General features: G+C 42.3%; 1 protein-coding gene across 7 annotated transcripts in view; it reads right to left on the reverse strand.

Annotated features, from left to right (window-relative positions):
- Positions 1 to 14,868, reverse strand: part of SLC20A2 (solute carrier family 20 member 2) — a 56,880-nt gene that overhangs the window by 14,567 nt on the left and 27,445 nt on the right. For all 7 annotated transcript variants that reach the window (XR_010027760.1, XM_063156493.1, XM_063156495.1 and 4 more), the window contains 6 exons: positions 12,487 to 12,627; positions 11,162 to 11,247; positions 9,109 to 9,205; positions 7,023 to 7,139; positions 6,206 to 6,409; positions 4,182 to 4,770 (listed from right to left, as the gene is read on the reverse strand). Coding sequence is in view for 6 of the 7 variants with exons in the window: in XM_063156493.1 (XP_063012563.1) it covers positions 4,182 to 4,770; positions 6,206 to 6,409; positions 7,023 to 7,139; positions 9,109 to 9,205; positions 11,162 to 11,247; positions 12,487 to 12,627 (1,234 nt within the window). In the remaining variant the exon portion in view is untranslated. The remainder of the gene's footprint in view (positions 1 to 4,181; positions 4,771 to 6,205; positions 6,410 to 7,022; positions 7,140 to 9,108; positions 9,206 to 11,161; positions 11,248 to 12,486; positions 12,628 to 14,868) is intronic.

Here is a 14,868-nt window from a genome sequence, read left to right on the forward strand (position 1 = left end):
TTGCAAGGATTCAAGGAATAACAAGCTCCAGAGATTGCTTGAGCAATCAACAAAAGCATCTTCCCACTTGTTAGGATAGGACTGTGGGGCAAACACACTCTTTGCTCATAGTTCAATTCTCATTCCCAGCCCAGTAGCAGAGCTTACACAGCCACTGCTGTGCTGAGCACCAGAGAAAACATGACTCCCTGTTCCTTTTAACACCCAGCTGCCCCAGCCAGCACCCCTGCTCAACAGGGAGCCCTGATGGCTACAAACAGCAGCTCCTACAGCAAAGATGGCTGATTTCATTATGATGCTAAAAAGCATCATCTCAGAATAAACTGGGGTTTAAACTACCCCATGAGATAGTTAAGAATTAGTTCTTCAGTGAAGGAAAAATACTGATTTAACTCTTCTAGGTCTGTGGGAAAATCCTGGACAAAGAAATAAGAGAGATCTCCTTATGCTCTTCTGCCCACCAAAGTGCTGTCCAAACTATATGGGGCATTTCTGATCCATGAAGTTTTTCTGAGCCACATCACAGTTCAGTCTGTACTGTATACCTCATGCTTAAATAGGTTCCAAAACAGGTTAATAATTTACCTTGCAACCACCTGCAGTTTTTAAGTTTCATATTAGTTTTTTGAGGTTAGCAATCCTTTTTAGCCATGTCCAAAACAGCCTGCCCATCTGCCTTTATTTTTGAGAACTAGTAAATTCAGACATGCTTCCAGATTTTAAAATATAGCACAAACCCTACAGCTAGAGCAACTGTTCTGCTATTTTGTTGTTACACAGGTAGGCTGCTGTGGCTGCAGCACTGAAGCTCCAGATGACAATTCCTGCTGAATCAGCTCATATCTACAGAAAAATAAGCTCAGTCCAACTCAGCCATAGGTGCATATAATCCCTGCTGGCCAACAAAGCCCAGCCTCCCGGCGTCTCTGGAAAGCTGGCTCTGAACAAGCATTTAGAAGCTGGCAGTTCTCCTTGTGTCACGCTCCTGGCCCAGGTCTTTTTTCCACCCTGCCCTTTTTATTCTCCCAGTGCCCTTGCCCTGACCTGACGCACTCCCTTTGTGCTCACTGCTGAGCCAGTGGGTCCTGCTCACTTGGCGCCGCTAATTAACTTCAACAACAATGTTTTTTCCCAGCGGTTCTGTCCCAGCACATTTATTTGGGATTTTAATTTCTTTAGATTTCATTCAGTCCATGTGCATGGTGGTGTCACAAGGCTCTGGGCCCGGCTCAGCTGGTCCCAGCCCTGGAAGGGCTCCAGCACCCTTGACACAGTGCACATAAGCCTGGAGGCAGGGCAGGAGAGGATGGTCCCAACAAAACAGTCACCCAAATAAGGAGCTACCCTCACTGCCTGCTCCTTTTAACACACAGCTGCCCCAGCCAGCATCCCTGCTGATGTCAGCCTGAACACGAGCCCTGATGGCCACAAACATCAGCTCCCACAGCAAACATGGCTGATTTTGTTAAGAACATAAAAATCCTCATCTTAGAACAAACTGGAGTCTATAACTACACCATGAGTTAGTTAAGAATTAGTTCTGCAGTCAAGGGAAAAATACTGATTTAACTCTTCCAGGTCTCTGGGTAAATCCTGGACAAGGAAACAAGAGAGCTCTCCATATGATCTTCTGTCCACCAAAGTGCTGTCCAAACTATATGGGGCACTTCTTATCCATGAAGGTTTTCTGAGTTGCATCACAGTTCTGTATGCCCCATGCTTAAATATTCTCTAAAACAGGCCAATTGTTTACCTTGCAATCACCTGCAGTTTTTAAGTTTCATATTGGCTTTTTATTTTTATGTCTTTGCTCCTGCAAATAGCCTGAAGGAAAATAAATAGAAAACATGACACAAGAGTAAGTTCCAGGATATGGAAAGAAAATGTTGCAGTCAAGTCCAAAAAAAAGGTGTGGACAATGGAGATGCTATCCTAAATACATGAGTGAGGAGCTTAAAACCAAATGCAGGGGAAAGCAGGATTTTAACAACAGGATTCAAGGCTGAGGAAAAACGTTAGAGAAACAGCTTGACAGCAGCACCTAAAATGAGCCAAAGGAAAGTGAATGAAGGAGGGAGATGAAAAGATAGCAGTCAGTGGAAGGTGGACTGCCAGGGCTTACTTTCTTACATAAATGTGAACAGAAAGCTGTGCTACTCACTGGGTTCTACTGCATCATCTTTTAAACAATGCACTGCCTTTTGAGCCCTGCAGATCTCCATGCAACATGTGGCAGAGCCAAGACATCTTTTGCTCCACTAGACAAAGACTGACAAAACATCTCTGCGATATGATCCACAGGATAGACATCGGCATTCCCAGGGAATTTTATCTAATAAATCTTCTAGGCATATGAAAGGGCCTTTAATTTTATTGTTTAGCTGGAATTCAGTAGAATTGCAAGGATGGATTCCTATCCAATATCCTAGACACATGAGCACCTCCCTGCTTTTCTACCAGCTTAGACAAAATGAAGCCAACTTGTTCTTTAGTTTTGCAATTATATGAATTCAGCTTAAGAAGAGGTTTTGGAATAAACAGCATTTAATAAAAACACGTTTCCTGGCAAATTTGATAGGATCACCAACAGAACTAGGGATCTGAAAAACACTAAAAGCATTTTCAGGAAAGGATATTGCTACAGTAACAAGCTAGTCCAAATGCAAAATTCTAAGGGAATTAGACTGTAAGATGCAACAACACACACAGTACAGAGTCTGAACTTTGTATTTCATCCTGACCAGCTCCTGTCAACACCAAATCTGATTTCTGAACTAACTGCATCCTTACAGATCACTTCTAACAAAATCAACTACCCTTTCCTCCTACATAACATGCAAGTGATGCATGCATAAACATGTGCATAAACGTAAGTATCACCTGCAGGGAATAAAGGAGCTGTGACACCTGCTGAGGTAGGCTGTGAACTTTCTGCATAATAGTCTGGTATTTCCCAGGATACATTACAAGAAATATCAGCAGTCTTTGTCCTTATCCCTGTGTTCCCTTCAGCACTCACTGCTGGCCACTTGCAGAGCTTGGATATTGACTCCCATGGGTCTCTGCTCTTGGCCAGTATGCTCAGAGCAAAGGTCTTTAACAACAGAGACCATCTGAGAGGAATGAAAGCTACACCACTGCCCTCTGATCCAGAGGATGAGGGGCCTCTGGATTCCTTCCCAGAGCCAGATCCCTGTGGATACCAAGGAAGTACAAAAGGCTCTTCAGAAAGCCCTGGTCTGAATTCCCAGGATGCAGGATGGACAGGGAGCAAAGAAACATGTTTGTAATTGTTCTCATGATGAGTAACAAGTTAAATTAGGAGGCTGACAAGAGCAAGAAGCAGTAAGTGTTGTCCTTGAAGAGTGGGACAGGGTGTGCCCAGAAGGCTAAGGAGGACGATGAAAATGATGAATGCTGTAAAGTCCTGCTGAAAACACTGAAACCAACACCATCAGGGCATGGATGACACGGCAAGGGTCCAGCAGGAAGGGGACTCAGTACAGCCCCAGCCACAACTCAAATAAAGACAGCTGCTCCAACAAGCCACTTGAGAGAATTTCTCAGGGGACTCTATCATGATACTGGAAAAAGCGTCTATTAAATACCAAATGGATTGCTCCAGGTCTAGGGAAGAGGCAGCCCAGCCAAATCCTAAAGGAAAAATACAGAGTGTTCCCAGGGGCACAGCAAACCCACCCAAACTGCTCCTCAGCCACATGCCACCGAGATGGCGAGGTGCTGTGTGACAGGAGATGAAATTCATCTAATGGTAAAAATAGTCTAAAACCTCTTGTCTGTTGAAAGATTATGATTTTGCAGTTAAAATAGGCTTCAAATTCTGCAGGTCTGGGATTGTCCTGTTTGCCTTTACAGTGGCTGGCATGTTGGGTGGAGTCTCAATGCTTCCAAGACTGCCAAAATTAAAGGTAAATTAAACTAATTACTTCACAGTTATTTAGCTGCAAATAAAAAAGATTTTACCCTTGAGAAGAAAAGGAACCATAGAATAGGAACCATAAGCAGTGCAATTCCTGGCAAGCACTGAGGACACCGACGTTACACAGCCCTGATGATCATCTACCTGCAGAAATGAATGTGCTTTCCAACCAGCAAAGCTGGTAAGCCTTGCTCCACGTACTTGTGTAAAATTGCTGGCTGGTGAGATCTCATCCTCTTACCTGACATCATTGCCTCCATGGGCAAAGGATCCAAAGCAGGCTGTTAAGATCTGGAGGAAGTGGAAAAGCAGATGGACCTGAGAGGTGTCTTTCTCTTCCTTATCCTCTTCCACGGGATCAACGGGGGGCCGGTTGGGATCCGCGAGTTCAGAGGCCAGCTTCATTTCCACCCCGCCTTCCTCCGCCTCAATCTCCGCCTCCGCCACTGCGTTGCAGTAGCTGGAGTAGCTGTCGTAGCGGACTCGCTTCTTGGAGTAGGAAACAGTGTCTCCCACCAGCTTCTCGCTGTCCTCTGGAGTAGATGCATCCACTGCCTTAAAGGAGGAATGCACGGGCATGCCACAGATAGCAGCAGTGTAACAGGTGTAGCTGTTGTTGCGCCGTAGGAGTTTGTAGTTGTTTTCTGCAGTGGGCCTCTCGTCGTTGGCCCTGTCCAGGTGTATTTTGTGGAGCAAGTCTTTGTATAAACCTGAGTCCTTGTGCACAGTGTGATACACGTGGCCATCGCTCCTCACGTGGCCATCGAAGCTGAAGGTGCCGTTGGAAACAGGTGATTTCACCGAGGTGTGCGTCACCGAAAATGCCCTTCCTAAAAAGGCAGAGATTCAGAGGTTTTGTTCACACAAAATGCAATACAAAAGGCCCCTTCTTCCAACACAAGACAATATTGTGGCTAGCATCTGAGAATACAGGACAAAGAAGATCCATTTGCACTACATGTAGGAATAAACCAAGATTCAATTCATTGCAAAATAAAGACTCTCATCTTCTGTGCAAAAAGAGCTTTGTTCCAGTCCTGAGTCTCCCCAGACATGCTGCATGACCTCCAGCAAATCACTTGGGATCAGCTATTTGAATGTGATACTTGATGGTTAAATCCTCAGGTTCTCTGAAAATATAAATTTCCAATAAATTCCTTCCTTGTAAAGCAAGCTCTGCTTTTTCTGAGCTTTTGTCTACATTGAATAGGAATAATTAGGATTTCTGAAATGTGGTTTACTGCATTTTCATACTGGGACTTATCTGTTTAAGAGATTTAATTCACATTCATTTGTTTAGGAGACATTTACATAGCTTTAAAAAATAATTAAAAAAAAAAACAAATTAAAAAATTCACATTCTTCAGAAGTATTTCCTTAGTTATTGCAACATTTTCTATATACTAGTTCTATGAACATGATGATGTATATTCCCACTGTATGCATTTAATGTTAGCATACACTGCAGGACACACATCAAAATGTATCACAGGTAATATTTCTGAAGAAACTGTCTTTTTCATTTCCTGACAGCCTGGATTTTCATTGTGCAACATTCAGAACTGGGTTTAGCTATTTTTAAACTGGAAGCACACACTCTAAGGGCTCCACGTCATGATTTATTTGATTTTGTAAGAACCAGTTGAATATATCAGGCATTTATTAACCAAATTACAGGGCTTTGTAGATGTTAGCAAAGCGATATCAAAGTCAGCAGACCGCTGAGTGGAGGGGGGTGTTCCCACCACGTGGCAGAACAGAACGAGCTTTATGCCCAAGTCTACTTCTTGCTAACATATGTTCAGAAAACAATGTGTGACATTTTTCCAGTGGACACGCTCCAAATGGTCATACATTTATCAACTAAAGCCCAAATCTTTTCATCTCCTTTTGTAGTATGCTAATCATCTTTATGCTGAATTTAACCTTCATACATCAGCAATCTGTGTGCTCTGTATTTTTCCACTGCTTGATAGGATGGAAACACCATTACGAATACAAAGCAAAGCAACGCAAAAAGGCAAGTCATTTTTTTTCAGCTGTTTCTAAAATTGAAATACAGCCAAACAAAATGTAATTGATTTTACGTCCTCTCCAGAAAATGTCACTTGTAAATGAGCATCTTTGCAAACAAGCACTGAAAAGGGATTAGAGATGGAAACTCCAAACCCCAATTTACTATTTACAGCAGAGACCTACTTGAAGTTAAGAAACCTCATTGAAGGAGGAAGAGAACAAACCGTCCAAGTTGTCCTAGCTCCTTACCATAGGGCACACGTGGATGGTTTCCATTTGCAATATTATCTGATGCCCCAGCAGCTTCTGTTACTGAGCCAGTAAGGGGAATCGTGCTCTCATCAGATGCTTTGGCACCAGGAAGCTCTTTAAAGACTGGTGTTTCTTCTTCCTGAATTTTATCAAGACTTTCATCTGATATCCTTGACAGTGCAGCATCTTTCTTTAACCGGCCTAAGGAAAGAATAGTACTGTAATTTTAAACCCAACCTACACCTCTCCTTACTTAAGTTTCCACTGTTTGCATCAACAGCATGGTTTAACTTGGCTACAATAACCAAGCTTTGTTTCATACACACGCTACTTATTTCTAACACTCTACCATGTTCATATGTGAAAATTCTAGAACATCTTTGCTTCTTCTGATAAAATTCACCAAAGTAGGTAACTGAAGAAAAACACTGAGCTGTTCATCTGTTAATGAAACCTGACACGTTTCTCTGCATTTGTTGAGAGTAGCAAAGCAACTAAAGCTGTGATCAGCCCAACTTATTGTAAAGCTAAAACAGTTACTTAAAGATGATCATTCTGACAGGCTTTTTCTCTAATTTTTTCTTAATAAAATATAAAACAAATTATATTCCAGGTTTTATTTTGCTGTTTCTGCTAGACTTCAGAACTTAGTACTACAATGGCTTGCCTAACAAGGTTTTGAATTTCTACCACTGCAGCTTTTTCAGAGCAAATTACACAAAAACATGAGGAATAGTTTAGGCACCTCCTGTCTGTGGGAACTGAACCAGGGTTCAGTTCATGGAATATTACATTTCATCAAATAACTACTTACTTTCTATTTTTCTCTTCATCCAGGGACACACAAAAATCCAGACCAAGACAGCAAATACTAAGGACACACCAATTGATATTAGAGCAATGGCCCACATTGGCAGGATCAGTCCCAGTACTGCAAAGACAAAGCAATAAAACCAAAGCAAGCCATTAATAAACATGATTTAATTATCCCAGTGGAAGAGCAGTCTGTTGCAGAAAAGCCAGTGTCCACAGTGTATTCAAAGCCAACATGAAGGAGCTGATGACTTTTAACACATTACCAGTTACTGCAGTATTTAAAGGCATAGTTGACATGAAAACATTTGCAGGTTTAGTCTTCCAGTTTCCTGTTGCCCCACTGTGATGTTATTTCCCAAAGAGCCCCACATCAGGGCTGCTAAAACAAGTTTGCAGTGCTTTTACAAATGAATGCACATTAAACCACGTTGCCCATTAGGGTTAAGTGTTTAGCTGACCTTTGCTCTGGTCCATAAAGCCTGATGCCTAGCTTGCTCTAAGCCCTTATTTGCTTGCAATATGAGCTTAATGCAGCTGAGGCTTTGCCCTGCACTGCACAGCGACATCAACAACTCGTGTTTCTGTCATTATTCCCCCAACAGAGATCCTTGCACTTGTTCAATGAAACAATCTAACTCTCAATGAAGAAAGAGCTTGGACTCTGATCTTTCAAACCCATATATACATTGCCTATCTTGAAACCTACATGATTAATTCATCCTTGTGAGTAAATGTTGCCAGAACAGAGGCCTTGGAGAGTAAATATGTTTTTCCCCAGTATCGAAAATGGAGTCCCACCTTTTTATTCACACACTTTAGAGACTGCTAAGCTGAAACAGAGGGAACATTAAGATTCTTATTTCATTTATTTTGCTTAATGAGTCAGTGCAGAGTGCCTGACCTACTTCTGCAGTACAACTAATGAGGAAATGTGAGTTATACAGCTGATTTACTGTTAACCATCTTGGATACACAGCCAATTAGACTTAAGAGAAATAGTAATGTTACCTTCAAATTGGGAATGTCTCAAGTTTTTATTAATTCCAGTAATGTTATGCTATGGACTAGGGTCTACCAATTGATTTTTTCTAGTACATCTAATATGTTGGATTTTAGAGAAATATTTCCATTAAAAAAGGTCACTTTCTAAGCCTGCTTTCTTAATTCAGGGCCACATTCAGGAGTCTATCTTCAATTGCCTCTTCATTCATAGTTCTTGGACAATAATCTAACCTAAAGACAACATTTAATGATCAGAGTCTTCAAAAAAGTAGTTGAGATCACTGAACATCTTTGTTCTGAACCCTTTTGCTAGAAGTGTGTGTTTAAATATACACCACTACAGTAAACTATAAAAATATAAATGCAAATACATAAAATGTGAGAATACAAATATACAAACATAAATATAACAATATAAAAATTCAACTAATACAAAAATTCATATATAAATATATATATACATGAATAAACACAAACATGTAAGTACACATAAAATATATAAATATACAAAAATATAAAGTCCTTCAACTTCATTTCCTTCTACTGAGTTGCAATCAAAACACAACACCAAAGACAGGAGATGCATTCAATGAAGAAACAGGTTTGGGAATTCTTATCATTAAAGGAAAACAAAGAAGTCAACTTAAATAACAGTCTTGGAGCCAGATGTGCCAGGACAGCGACTCTGCTGATGTCAGTGAAGGAGTGAAGGAGTGAAGGTATCACACTGAGAGCAAACAGCACCTGCTGTCCCACCCCACTCTGAACCTTCACTCCCTGATGCACAAACCTAGAACACCTTTGAGAGCTAGCATGTGCTCAGATTTACAAAGCCAAAGCTGCCTCTCAGTAACTTCCCCTCCTCTAAAGAGGGATTCTTTTCGTAGCTGTGCTCTTCCCCACTAACCAGAGCGATCAGGAGGGTGTCACAAAAACACACGCACAAACAGAAGCACGTGGGGAGGTGAATGATTTACTCCTGCCCTTGTTAACTCCTAACACAGGAGGAGATAACCCTGTGGTGTCTGGGTGACACTGGCAGAGCATCCCTACACACTGTGGAAGCCTCCCCGCTCACTCACCTGGAGCCCCAGTGTACATGATGGAAAACACGTTAATAGCTATGGTAGCAGCATAAAACACCGGGAGCGCACGGAGACCATTGGGCACGGGGTCTTCCTGCAGAGAAACCACAGAAAAAAGAAAACATTAGCTGCATTTCACACAGATTATTCATGTCAGCATGAACCTCCATGTGGAAAACATGTGCTCCCAAATCAGTGATAGGCAGATGGAGCTTTTGGATGTTAAAGAAAGGAGAGTGACCAGTTTGGTTACACCCAAGTCCACAATGCTGGTCCTGGCAAGTACCAGCACTCTGGGGGAGCTTGACACTGTCAGTGGGAACCAGGGACTCATGCTGTACTTTCCAGTCAGCTGCTGAGTGACCTGGGGGTAGGTTTCTTTCTGCAGGTGTGTTGTCATTTATTTTGTGTACAAGATGAGGAGTCCCTTTCACTTAGCTTTGATGTTTTGGACTTGTGCTACAAGCAGCACAAGAACAAGGCATCCATCTCAAAACCATATTCCCAAGCTTTCTTCTTTGACCAAGACAGCCTGGCACTTCTTACCAGCTAACAGAAACCCCTGAAATCCCAGGTGTCTGGCTGCATTAGGCAGGTGACACACACACAGTGAACAGGCAATGTTTAGCACAGCACAGTGTCTGCTGCCCTCAGCACTCACAAGGAAAGACCCAGCTGAGAGAGCAGCGGAAACGCCGCGTGTGAGCCACGGACAGAGCCTTTGTGAGGGACTGCTCCGGCCTTTCCAGGGGCTCCACGTGTTTGCAAAGAGCCTGGCAAAGCTGAGGGCTGGCTAATGTGGTTTCATTTCTCGCTGCCATGAGCTGTACAAGGGAACTGAGAAAAGGCTGTGGTCCCCCTGCGCTGTGCCTGGTCCCCAAGCAGGATGCAGATGGGCTGCATTTGCAGGGCCAGCTGCTATCCACTGACATCCCCAGCAAGGGCATGGAGCCCTGTAACAGGCCACAGACTCACAAGCCAGAAAGCTGCTCTTTTTTCATGCATGCACACAAGTCACTACCTGCTTATGTCAGAAATTTTACAGATCTTACTGCTTTGTGAATGGCACAGACTGCAGTTGGGAGGCAATTTCCTTAACTTGAATTTTTCTGCCTCTTGAATGCTTAAATATACAGCTTTAATACCAGAGTTCACATGATTTTGATGGCTAATTTGTTAAGTTGCTAGGCTTTAAATACAATAGTGGAACCTTTCCTTATCTTTCATGCAACTTGAGTTATTTCATATTCAAAGCTGAATCTTATCAAATCTATCATCTGTTTTTATCACTGACATTTATTTAGAGCAGAAATAAAGAACGATGAAGCTGAGGTTACAGGTGGTGCTATTTATAGCAAAAGAATTAATCCCTCATCTATTTAAGTTCCCTGTATAACTGCTAATATAGTGTCCCTTATTTTAGGTCACTGACATGCTCTTCACTTGCCCATTTTAGCAAGTTGAATGGTGTGAGAGAAATGGAAAAGGCAGTTCAGGTTTCCAGACCATGCTGGGTGGCAGGCAAGTCATCTTTTGCACTGGAGATACATGGACCAATGTTACCTCGGGTCACTAAAACCCACTGATTCAGGTTTCTTGAGAGTCTACACAATAGGCAGATGCCCATATTTCTAATGCTGGAAAACCAAGACTTAAAATTTCATGACTTTAAAATCCAGTTAGAGTATCTCCAAGGGAGGACTGTTCTGTTTAAATTACAGAGAGAACAGCAATTGTGAGGCTAAGTCAATGCCAGCAAGCTTGTGCTAATACAGAAGCAGCCTCAACATACTATCCTCTGGCCTAACAGAATATACAATATTAATTATCACACAGCACCTTCTAAGCCTCAAATACTTGTCAAATTACTTACTGAGAGCTTTCAGAACTGCTAAGAGCAAGTATAACTCAAATGGCTATTAAAAAAATGACTGGTCTCCTGTCCAAAAAGAAGTCATAAACTTTCAACTATGGAAATGGCAGCACTCAATGGGAGGCTAAAACACAACTTTCATACGAAGCACTCATTTTAATAGTGAGATTTCTTTACCTTGTTTAAAATGAAGAATCTGATCAGCACAAATAGGATTCCAGACATCAAGCCAGATAACAATGGGGAAATAAACCAAGAGGCAACTGTGTTGAAGAAAGAATGGAACTTGAAATAAACAGTACTCTTGCATAATAGTTAAGTACATTGTTAATGAGCAATAAATTTCAAACAATTCTCGTACAACTGGAATGAATGTTCTGTATGTTTACTTACAACTGGTGCAACTCAATGTCCACCAACACTCATGAAAGTCAAAGTAATGCTAAGCACCATTAGAAACAACAGCCAAAGAATTTCCTGCTAATTTTGCAAGTTTAGCAATCAAACTCCTTAGGAAAGTTTCTTGTAGTTTGAATCAGAGTAGACCAAGAAAGTACTGTAATTTCCTAATCACCACGACCATGAATGTCGCAAGCAAATGGAAAGCAACTGCATCTAATGGGATGACTGGCTGCTCCCAGGGTAAGAGTCTTGAGTTCCAAAATGCCACAGGAACATCAACTGTAATGTATGATGCATGTACATTTTTTGCAGGCCAGCACTGCAAGTGTCCAGGATGATTTAACTGAAGTAAGTGGCAAAGCTCCCACTGATTTCTATAAAGCCGGATTAGGGCAGCACTCTGGAAATCTCATCCACAGTGATTTATTGTTTGCAGCATGGTCAACAGATTGATTCTGCTGTCACTGAAAACTCTTTTACTATTGACATAATTTTAAAAACGCACATGCATTGCTGAAGTTCTAATATATTACCATGCCTTCAGGTAGAGGGCATGGTAATATATTAGAACTTCCTTCTAATAGAGATTTTAGACTGCACCTCAAGTTCCAAAGGCTTCCAAAACAATAAGAAAACACTCCATCACATCCCTGCTTGGATGTGCCACTGTTCTTGGCAATGGGAGGCTGTGAGTTAAACGTGCTGTGTGCCCTGAAGGTGGTGGTGGGTGGAGAAACATGACTGTGGGCATTCACATGATAGCATTCATATTGTTGAGAGCAAGAACAGGGTAGTATGAGCTGCCTCAAAGAGAATTAGAAGAGGAGGAATGTCACCTTGAGGCATGTTTCTTGAGGGACAATGTGCCCCTAGCTTACCAATGGGGAAACACACCTTTTGCCTTACCCCCTTCTCCACTGGAGACACACTGCAGCCCTTAATGAATATGGCACCAGTGCATCTTCTGAATGATGTGACAGGGGTGGAAAATAAATCAATGAGAGTGTGCTATCAGCACAAAGCAGATTTCTGGGAATGTTTTTTGCAGGCAACACACACTATTTCACATACTCTCACACATAAAAGGAGACAGCACTTACCAATCTTGACAAGCTGCATCCACTGCACACCCTGCGTGCCAATTGCCACCAAAGAAAATCCAATCGTAGCACCTACAATGCAATGGGTCCCTGATATTGGGAGCTTCAAGAACGATGCAATTAGCTGCCAAACAGCAGAACCTAGAAATAAATGAACCATATGGTATAAACAACAATAATGTAACGCAGAAAATTCTTTACCACGTGCCCACATTCTTTTACAAGTGCTGCCTACACTCCTCATGCATAAGAGAGATCTTCTAAAGAGGGTTTTGTTCCTGTTCTGTCTCTAAAAGCAGATACTAAGACAGTTTAATAGCAGCTTTGAATGCTAAATCTTACTTATGACTGTTTATGACTAAGAGCTCCCCACAATCCATGACAGTTCTGCTTTCAGTATTTACAGCCTGATTAGGTACACAAACTGCTCCCAAACCTCCCTCTTGAGAGCTGACCCTGCAAGCCTCCAGGTGATCAGCGTGAGGAGGCATTCACCGTTTCACTAGTGAACCACCCATGCTCCTAAAGCTGGATACTACCAGAGAAAGGTTCAAATTGGGGGACAGAGAGATTTCATGCTTCATCTCAGTGATACACAGCCATCCAGTCCTCTACAGGAAAAATGGACTGAGGAAAGAATACAGACTCTCTCACTGCCTTCGTCTGCAGCTCATTGCTGCAGAGAAATTCAAGAAGGATTCCAGGAGAAATTCAAGACTGCTGAAAAGGCTTATGTTAGTCATGGAGAAGCCAAAGATACCCTGGCATAAGGAAATAAGTTCCCCTAACCAACTAAGGGACAGCGGGTAATGGTCTGTAAAGTAAATGCAACATCTGGCATTCCAGCAAGAATTCCAGGAAGAATGCTGGCCAAGAGTACAGGGGGAAAAAAAGTATCCCAAGCACCTCTTTCAGGAGTTAGACCAGACACAGCTGGCCACCAAGCTCTCGAGCATGCAGCTTCATGCTCTGACTCCTTTCACTTTCCAAAGACACAAGATCCCTGCTCCTCTTGCAGCGGCACTAACCTCAGGACAGCAAAATACTTTTGAGAGTGACACCAGCTTTCTGTGGACCCCCCCTAATATTACAGAATTCTTACAAAGACCTCATTAATATGAGGTAATACTTCATGGCCTTAAGACTAAATCTTCGTGCATTGAGTCACCAGTGGCAGCAATCAGACTGCCATAAGAGATCCTGAATTTTCTGGCTCATGCCTCCTCTCTTAACAGATCTGCAGCAGATACAGGTGATAAAGCAAGGTCACTGAACATATGCTGGCAGACTACCCAAAGTTTCAAGCTCCATCCTCAGTTCCAACACGAGAAGATGGTTTGAAGGTCTTGAAACAGAGCCATCTGCAAACAGTGATTTGCTGGTATCATATGTGGCCACATTTGGAAGTCAACCAGTTTGTAAAACTGATCTCTCCTGGCATACTATCCCAAAACAACTGTTACTTCCCTTGCTAGTGGAAATTCTAGATCAATCAAGGAACACCTGCTCTTCAATTTTTTGGCTTCTTTTCTCCTGTACTAAAATAAAAATAAAAACACTTTGAAACCTTTGACATGAACTTAGATACCAGCAAATGGAAGTGATGAGAAGGAGAAATCAGACGGTTACATCTGAAAGAAGCCAAATAAAAAGATAAGCTACCCATAGATATGTAATTACAAAATAGTATAAAAAAAAGGGGAAATGGAACCAAGCCACAGCTGCACTGCAAATGTCTGGTGAGGACTGGGTTTATTGTCGGGGGAAATAGAGGGACTATGGAACTATTGCTTGTTTATTTAACTTCATAGAATTACAGAATAGTTTGTGTTGGAAGGGACCTTAAAAATCATCTAATTCCAAACCCCGTGCCATGGGCAGGGACACCTTCCACTAGAGCAGATTGCTCTACTGAAAACAAGTAGCAGAGAAAGAAACAGGTGGTGCAGGACCAATGGATGGCCTGACAAGGACAATGCATAATCTAAAGAAGTTTAAGGAAGTGTTAAGGAACAGAAGAAACTACAAAGGAAGCCAGAGCAAGACTTTACTCTGGGACTTGCACTGCTTTAGCTACCTACATCAAAGCTTTAAATCCTCTTTAACATAAAATGTATTTTCTCAGCTTTTACCTTCGCAAAACTAACTTAGGAAGCAGGAGGCTCACTAGGCTGGGTCAGAGAGTCCCAAATTCAGACCCTTCACACCTGTGGACACTGTGGCCCACACCCTTTCCTCTGGGTCAACATCCCCTGGAGACAGAGGGCTGGCTGCAGCCTGCCCCAGCGTTTGGCCAGGGTGCGTTTCACACTCCCCTGCCACTGAGGGCACCTCGTTCTCCTTGGGCTCCAGTGCTCAGTGCCAGCTGTGAGCCCACACCAA

This window comes from Melospiza melodia, chromosome 5 (genome assembly GCF_035770615.1).
Source record: "Melospiza melodia melodia isolate bMelMel2 chromosome 5, bMelMel2.pri, whole genome shotgun sequence".
NCBI lineage: Eukaryota > Metazoa > Chordata > Aves > Passeriformes > Passerellidae > Melospiza > Melospiza melodia.